Consider the following 8828-nt stretch of genomic DNA (forward strand, 5'->3'; position numbering starts at 1 on the left):
TTATGTTTCAACAAAATTATCTAAAATTCATTAAAAAATAGAAAAAGTAAAAAGATTATTAAAAAAAATCTTAGTATGGAATAATATTAAAAACTTTGGATCGATGCGTACATGTGAATACAAAAATAAAACAATAACTATACCAATATTTTCTTTCTCAAAATTATTACATGCCATAGAGATAGACTAGTGGTTCTTCTACGGAGCTACCAATTTTATTTTTTTTTTCATTTTGTCAAATTCATTTTTTTGAGCAAATAACATATAGTATTATTAACATTTAAACATTGATCTTTTAAGAATTTTGTATATAAAAATCTCAAAAATAATGAATAGACCTACACTAGATACATCATACATACCCTACTCAACACCTACAATCGAATGAATCCAAATAACATAAATTGTAGATGGTGCAGATTATGTTGAACCTAGATAACAGCTTATTCAAAGTATACTTTGCATCCATGTCATCAATCTCTTCCTTCATTTCAGCTTCATTGAGAGACTTTGATATTGATTCAAATAATTGCTTATTCAAAGTATACTTTTCACTGTTATCAATCTTCAGACATTCCTCATCGTAAATTTTCCTTTGGTGCATCTGAAGCACACTCTTACGCTTCTAAAGGAGCAACCACATGTCTAATTCTTTTATAATCCAAAGTACCTGAAAATAATGCAGTAAATAGAACTTGTTCTTGGAAGTCACACTTTCAGTATAACATCACAGTATAGAGACCATTATTATGGCTCTGCCATTGATTAAGGCATCTGAGCCACTCTCGACTCTTGGCACATAAGCAAAAATTTAATAAAAAACTTACCTTATGCCACTTTAATTGCCCTGCTTGTCCAACATCATCATTATCTTCATTCTCAGCCTCATTTTGCTCAAAATCATCCAGCAGACTCAGACATTGCTCCTTCCGATACATGGCAATAAATGGAACCTAGCATAGAGAGAAAACATGCATGTAAGTTTGCATTTTAATTTCAAACTTTGAACAAAAGTTTTAGTATACTTACATCAAACTTCTCCACGTGATGCAATTCTAGGAACCTCATAATATCTTCCTTCTTAATTTTGTTCAGTAGAACAGATACCTCTACAGATCTTTCTTCAGCTCTTTTCTTGCAGAACAATATATATGAATTCATTACAAGTTGATTATGTATTCAAATAGTCTCCTCTTCTATGCTCCTTTTATCAAGTGGAGGAGGCCCCATTGTTTCTTCAATCATCTAAGGAAAAGAAATAGAGAAATTAATACAAGTCTGGTACCTTAAGGGATTGAATGCAACAAAATATGCCTGCATCCTCTCTGGGGTGTCAGTCTGCCTGATAAGATCATCCCTCTCAGTTGTATACTTATTGGCTAGAAAAAAGGGCTCAAACTCACTAGAATTGTCCAGGTTCACTTTTGAAGCTTGAACTTGCTTCAGATGATTCAAGGTCTGGTTGGCATCATCAGTAATAGGAACCTTGTCATCTAAGGCAGACAAACAAATGGTTACGACTTGCTCCATCTTCTTTTTGTTCATTTTCAACCACCTACAAAGATAGTTAGCATTAACAAACAGAAAATATAAGGTAAAATGTTAGCATTAACAAACAGATAATATAAGGTAAAATGTTTAACAATCAATTAATATTCAAGGTACTTAATGTTTGTCAAAAGCTTCATAAAAAGTGACTTTATGATGAGTAATATGTACCTTAGAGATGATCCCTCTCCATAAGATTTTTCCTCACTCACAATAAAATCATTCATCTCATAGTTTTGACCATAGAATGAAGCTTTCTCTTCTCCGAATATATCATCAAATAGCAGGCCTACAATATCTAACTGCATTAAGAACGCTTAATTCATTCTTTCTTTCTTGGTAGGCAATGCATAGGCAAGTTAAAACATTTGAGCAATTAGTGACAATCAGAGGTAAACAGCAAGTAAAATTGTTTCCAACATCATTCAGCAGAACAAGAGAAAGATTACTCAAATCAGAGTAGGAAATTACCCTCATCATCAGAAGAACCAGATTGCTCAACCACCTTAGTACGTTTTCCAGCCCTTTTAAGCCGCTTAAACATTTCAGTTTCCTGAGTAAATTTTCATCCAACAAAGCCATCAGGGAAAATCAAGGATATTGTAACCTCGGCAGCTCATATCAAATGTCAAACATAGGAATTTTTCTTAAGAATGCTAGAACTATCTTACAATGATTAGTAATACAAATGATAGCAACGAATAAAATTGAGTGTATGGATCAAGTTCGATGTTTACTTTTGGAAATTGACAAATTCCTGAAATTCTGTTTTCTTGAACCAATTCACCATCATCATCATACAGAACAGGATCCTTCACTGATCTCCTAGAGAATTAAAAGCCAGTAGCACTTCATAAATGGCAAAGATAGTCATAAGATTAAAATCAATCAACATAACACATTGGGATATAAAGTTTACCTTTTCCTTTTTTTCTTTTTCATCTTCTTGCTTTTCAAAACTTGATTGTTTTCGTCTTCCTCCTCTTCTTCATCATCCACTATAAACCCATCACATTCAAATTCGTCCAAATTCTCTGCTCATCCCCATAAACACATATTCAGACAACATTATACATGAACGAAGAACTTCAAGAAAAATAAGATTCGGGACAATGAAAATGTAACCCAAATGCCACTTTGGAAGATTTTAAGAGAGGAACCTTAAAAACAATTCCATTTTTCTTCAAAATTCAAGAAAATTATGGAAAATAATTACTTAATGTGAACTAGATTTCTCAATATTCTTCTGGGTGATTCTTATAACAATGATAATTGAAAAAAAATTCGAAGGAAAAGAGGAAAAACAAAACCAATAATACAAACATAGTTGAAATTATAAAACAAGAAGAGGAAGAAAAAAGGGGAACTTACAGAGGCTCTCACAAGGGAAAAAAGGCAGCTCTGCGGAGGCAGGGAACTAGTCGGAGATGAATCGACGGTTCTCAATGACAAAATCGACGGAGGCACCACTTTTACAACAACGACGAAATTGACGAACGATGGTTGAACAAATACAGGGTAAAATTGTCTAGGGGAAAATTTTGCTATTACGTTCGTTGTTGAATAGGCTATTCTTAGCCCCCTTCACTGAATGATGATTCGGCAAATTAGATGAATAGAAGAGGAATAGCCATTCGTCGAATGAAAAAAACGGTGAAGCAAACTATGGCTTAACTATTCATTTAAGAATAAGGAGGGAATGGAAGCCATTCCCTCCAACCAAACGTTAAGGGTTTTTACATTATGTTTGGATGATAAGTTTTAGATTTGGAAAAACAAATTGGAGTTAAGAATTCTTCCCTTTTCATTATTTTTCTTATTTTTTAAATATTCAATTTAAGAGAAAAAAGGAAAGATAATAATTTTATTTTTTTATGGTTCCTTAATTGTAAATGCTTCTATTATTTGTTAAATTATTTTCTTTTTGAACTATCACTACTTTTAACACTATTACAACTCCTTTTATATTTTAGTTTTTCAAACTATCAAAATCATTTTCTACATTTTTCAACTCCTAAGTTTGTACCAATTTAATTCTTTTTCTAAAAGTAATTTATACTTGTTTATTATCACTTTTTTATGAAAAACTTTACTTTTTATAATTTAAATTTAATTTAATTATTATATATTTTTTAAGTGTCATTATAATTGAAAATTTTATTTAAACAAATCATTTACTTTACTTTTCAAACCAAAAAAATGTTAACATTTATTTTCTTTATTAATTTTAACTATTCAAACAACAAATAAATATCTCCTTCCCCTTTCTTCACTTTTAATTATGCAAAATAGGGTTAGAGTAGACTTACAGATGGTCTAACCTGAAGGCCTATTCGAAAAATGAGAGAACTTGAATAATAATATAAGCTCGAAAAATAGATTTAGACAAAAAAATAATGCATGTTTAAAAAAGGGTCAGGCCTCAGGTAAAGTTTTTTTTATCTGAGCCCGGCTCGGCTTGAATTCACAAAAAGACAAAATAAAAATCTACTATTTTTTTGTTGTTTTAATGTTATTTTTTTGTTGTTTTCTCCCTATTTTGCTGCCATTTCATTATGTTATTGTTTGGATATTGCATACCACTTGTTTTATTGATAATTTTGTCACTATTTTAGAGGTATTTGTTTGTTAAGTTGTAAAGTTACACCTATCTTAGTGTTATTTAAGCATACATATTTTTTTACAATTTATTTTCAACTTATTGGGAAATATTTATTCTAATGTTTTTAGTATTTTTGATGTATTATGTATGTTTAAAAATTATATAAAAAAATAATACAGGTGGGTCGGGTCAGGCCAGGGTTTTATCATTTTTATTTGGGTCGAACTTGGATAAAATTTTAGGTCCATTTTTTGGGCCGAACCCTTGCCTAACAAACGGACCTATATTTTTTATTGCACTCGGCCATGAACACCTCTAGGTTAGATTAAAAAATAAAGAAGATGAAGAGTTAAAATAAAAATATTAATCTACTTTTTTTTATGAAAACCTGAGTATTATTTCTTAAATAACAATATATAATGTAAGATTAACTTAGCAATAATATTATTTAAATCTAAGAATATCTAAGATATTATTATCTTATATCATCTCATTCATTTTATTTATGGTTAAAATGAAAACAAATTATTTAAAAAATTTTAATTTAAAATTTAAATATTTAATATCGTTATAAAAAATGTTTTTGAAAAATAAAAATATAAAATACTCATGTTAGAAATGATATTATAATATAAAATATGCATTTAAATGATGTTGAAGTTTATTAAATATATATTTTAAAGATTGTGTTAATAATATTGATATATTATAAATTGAGAGAATATTTGATAAATAATAATATGAGTTAAATAAAATAAAATAAGGACAGATTCTACCATATATCACTTTAAAATAATGTAGTACCTATTTTAGCCACTTTAAATTTTTTGTTAATTAAAATAATTATTCAAATTAATCATCATAAAAATAATCCAAAATATTTCTTTTATTTGCAACATAAAAACTACGACTGCCCACACCCACCAATCCTCTTTATCGCCCATCCCCTACACCTCTTCACTCTCCAGCCCACCACCATAAAAACCACCTTACTCCCAATTTATTTTATTTTTTAATTTTTAAATTTTCCATATTTTCCTAAAGTTTCTCGGCCACCAAATATCCAAGATTTTTTTTTTTTAAGTTGGACTTGAATTCAATAGCTTCCCTTTTCCAGATAATGAAACAAGCAAAACACATGAAGCAACCATTTCGACGTACAAACAAATATATAAAGCTAAAGATGAGAAACCTTTTCAATTCACTTGACGGGAAAAGTATCTTTGTACAAGATATCATCGGAAGAAGAGGTGTCGAAGTTGTCAATAAGAGCTGTTTCAGTGAGTTGGCTCTGACAACACGAATTGCCCGACGAGGACTGAAGCTACATAGGGAAGAGCCCCCAGAGAGGGGAAGCTTTCGATTTCGAGAACAATCTAAGGAGCGAGACGGTTTCAGCTTTGACCTATTAGTAAAAATCCCTCATTATTTCCTTCTTAAGACAAAGACTTCATTCATTGACTCAACTTTATCGTCTTTCTTTGACCATTTGGCCATGGCATCGGTTCGTTCTTTTCTTTCTTTTTTTCTATCTTTTTTGGTTCATAATTTCTGCTATTTCCTTTGTTCTGATCTTTGGGTTTTTCTTCATTTCTTTGTTGATCCAACAATTAGTATATGACTTTATGCTTAATCTAAGGCTGAGGTTCAATGGATTCTTAGGAAGTACTTAAAGTAATGAGCTAATGCTGCTAAAAATTTTGTCCATTAGATATTTAATAAAAGAATGGGGACTTGAGTTTGTGGTTTGCCTACATTAAAAGCAAATTAGCAATCATAGCTTTTAATCCTTTTGGAATTTTGATAGTAAACCAGCTTGTTGAATGCATTTGTATCATTTATAGCTAAAAGAGTAACATGAGGAAGCATAAGAGTTCTGGCCAGGGTAGGGATCTGGAGAAGAGAATCTATGGTAACCACCGTCATGATTCGTCGCCGATGGAAGTGGAAAGACGTGGATTTTGATTTGTTTTTATACTACTTTTTTGCAGAATTCGTAAACGAGAAAGTTCAGGAGATGACAATTGTATTATTTTTCTCAAGTAGTAAAAGTTTTTTTTTTTAGTTGGCAAAAACGAGTATTCTGAATTAATTGTAGGGGTATTTTGCTTTAGTTTTAAAAAAATATCACTAGTGAAGTACTCAATGACTAATGTGTGGATTAATAAAATTTTTAATAATTCAAATAATTATTTTAATTAGAATGATTAAATTGATAAAAAATAATTAAGAGTGATCAAAATAAAAACGACTCTATTTTAGAGTGACTTGTGGTATAGTTTACCCGATAAAACATAGTGGAGGACTTATAATAAATACTAATAATTTCACTTAAATACAATTAAATAATAATTAATTATAAATAAATGTTAAATGTTAAAACCTTACACCCTAATCCCTTAAATTTAACATCCTAATGTTGAGAGCTATTAATATTTATTTATAATTATTACGTTTAATATTTAATTATTTTAAACAAAAAGGCTTAATTTATGATTTGACCCTCAAAGTATACTCGTTTTCTTATTTTGATACTTAAACTTTTTATTATCTCAATTTAATACCTAAAGTATCATTTTATTATATATTTTGATCCAATATTTTAACGAGCAGTAAAAACATGCCATGTGACATTTTAATTAAAAATATATTTTTATCATATATTTATATATCAATTTTAAAAAATTATAAAAATAAATATAAATATATCAAAAATTCAAAAAATATATAATAAAGTATAAAAATAAAAATTCATTAATTCCATAAAATAATTAAATATTTTTGACCCGAAAAATCTAACAAAATTTGTTGATGCTCTTCATCATGTTCTTCACGTGAAAAAAAGAAAAAAAGATTCTCTTATATTTTTATTCACAGTAATCTAAACAAAAACAATCCCAAAATTATAATTACTTTATTGAATTTAAAATTCATATAATCTTTCTTTCAAGTTTAAAGAAAAACCCAAATAAAACCTATAAAATCTCTAGATTCTGACATCAATAGTCACCATCGACCACCATGCTCCACTGCCTATCGTTGCTCATCATACTTGTTTGAGTCCAAATTTCATCATTCTCTTATTTTCGACCCGCTTTTCATTTCTAACATTTATTTTTTTTTGAAAGAACACTAGATTTTTATAGATCTGCAAATAAGTCTCAAAACTTCAATACCAAATTTAGGTGTTTTTCACCATCAGATTGTCTTCAAAATTTAGTATAGTCTTGCTCTCTTTATAAGCTTCTCTTTCATCATTTATATCGACCAACAATACCCAAAATATCTATTTTTAGTCCGAAATTTGGGTTGATGATTTTTTATGGTTTTTTTTATAATGATGATAATTATGATATAAATATGCGTAAGTAGTAATGAGAGAGATTTTAACCATGGTTGATTCTATTGGAAATAAAGATAGAGTGGAAAGACAAGTAGGGAAGAAGATGAACGAGGAGACATAGGAATGAGAAACAAATGAAGTAAAAAATATTTTTTTAATTAATTTTAATTTTAATAAATATATTTTTTAAGTAAAAAAATAATTTAAGTAATATTTTTTATGAAAATGTAAAGGTCATTATGTGACATTCTCTAATTGGTTGAATTTTTTTTATATTAGTTAATTTTTTGAACTAAAAACCATAACAAAATGATACTTTAGGTACCAAATTGGGAAAGAAAAGTTTAGGTACCAAAGTAAAAAAATGAGTATACTTTTGGGGCCAAATCATGAATTAAGCCAAGATAAAATTATTAGTATTTATTTGCAAGTCTTCCAGATTTTATATTTAATTTAATGATGATGTGTCATATTATTATTTATTTACAGTGCATGAGACTTATACACCGAGGTGCATCAAATATTGTTCATTATAAATTAAACTCTTCAATATTTAATTAAAATATAGTGTTAATAAAAAATTCTCATTCATTATAAAATCATTTCTAAAAACAATAAAAAAATTGATATCTTCAATATTTTCTTTCTTTTCCTAACAGCGAATAAATTGATTATAATAGTTCATAAATTATATATAATTAATATAATTATAATATATTAGATTAGATAATATTATAAAATTTTATATGCGAATATAAAGTTATAAATAGTACGTTTGATTGGGGGAATTGAATAGAGCTGTAATGTAGAGTTGCAATCAGTATTCAATTATTTGGTTGAATGGAATGGAATAAAATTGTGTCAGTATTCTTGTGTTTAGTTGGATGAAATAGATATTGTAATAGCATAAGGAAAAAGACTTAAAAGACTAAAGCACCCTTAGTAGAATTTTTTTATGTAGATGATTATTATTATTAAATTTTAATAAGATTATTATTAAATATAATTTAATAAAATAATATATAATTTAATAACATTTTTAATATTATCATAAAAATATAAATTAATAAAAATCATAATATATAATATTATAAAAATAATATATAACCCACTTTATTATTTTTAAACACATATTTAATGTGCTAAATATTTCATTATCCCTTTATTCTTTCCTTGCACTCTTTTTCTTCCTTTAATAAATTTATTTTATCTTTTATATAATAAAAATCAAGTTTACATAATCTTCAATTGGTTTAATTGAAACATCCATCTACAACCATGGCTGAATCAACAGATTATCATCTTTATAAACATATCATTTTTATTTTTATATAG

The 8828-nt window shown here is 27.9% G+C and overlaps 1 protein-coding gene across 4 annotated transcripts; it reads right to left on the bottom strand.

Moving 5' to 3' along the window:
• Window positions 1-138: 138 nt before the first annotated feature.
• Window positions 139-3352, bottom strand: LOC107897743 (transcription elongation factor SPT6 homolog). Of its 4 annotated transcripts, XM_016823312.2 has the most exons (9): window positions 2920-3352; window positions 2468-2582; window positions 2286-2373; window positions 2020-2101; window positions 1720-1837; window positions 1286-1555; window positions 1030-1129; window positions 828-953; window positions 139-670 (listed from the first exon to the last, which is right to left on the bottom strand). In XM_016823312.2, exons 2-9 carry the CDS (start codon window positions 2488-2490, stop codon window positions 626-628), a joined length of 852 nt encoding a protein of 283 aa, XP_016678801.1. In that variant the 5' UTR covers window positions 2491-2582; window positions 2920-3352; the 3' UTR covers window positions 139-625. The 4 variants fall into 4 exon arrangements, with proteins under 4 accessions (XP_016678801.1, XP_040935213.1, XP_040935211.1 ...); XM_041079277.1 differs by having other exon boundaries at window positions 527-953; XM_041079279.1 differs by lacking the exons at window positions 2468-2582; window positions 2920-3352 and having other exon boundaries at window positions 1720-1850.
• Window positions 3353-8828: the final 5476 nt, after the last annotated feature.

This window comes from Gossypium hirsutum, chromosome A10, assembly GCF_007990345.1.
Source record: "Gossypium hirsutum isolate 1008001.06 chromosome A10, Gossypium_hirsutum_v2.1, whole genome shotgun sequence".
Classification (NCBI taxonomy): Eukaryota; Viridiplantae; Streptophyta; class Magnoliopsida; order Malvales; family Malvaceae; genus Gossypium; species Gossypium hirsutum.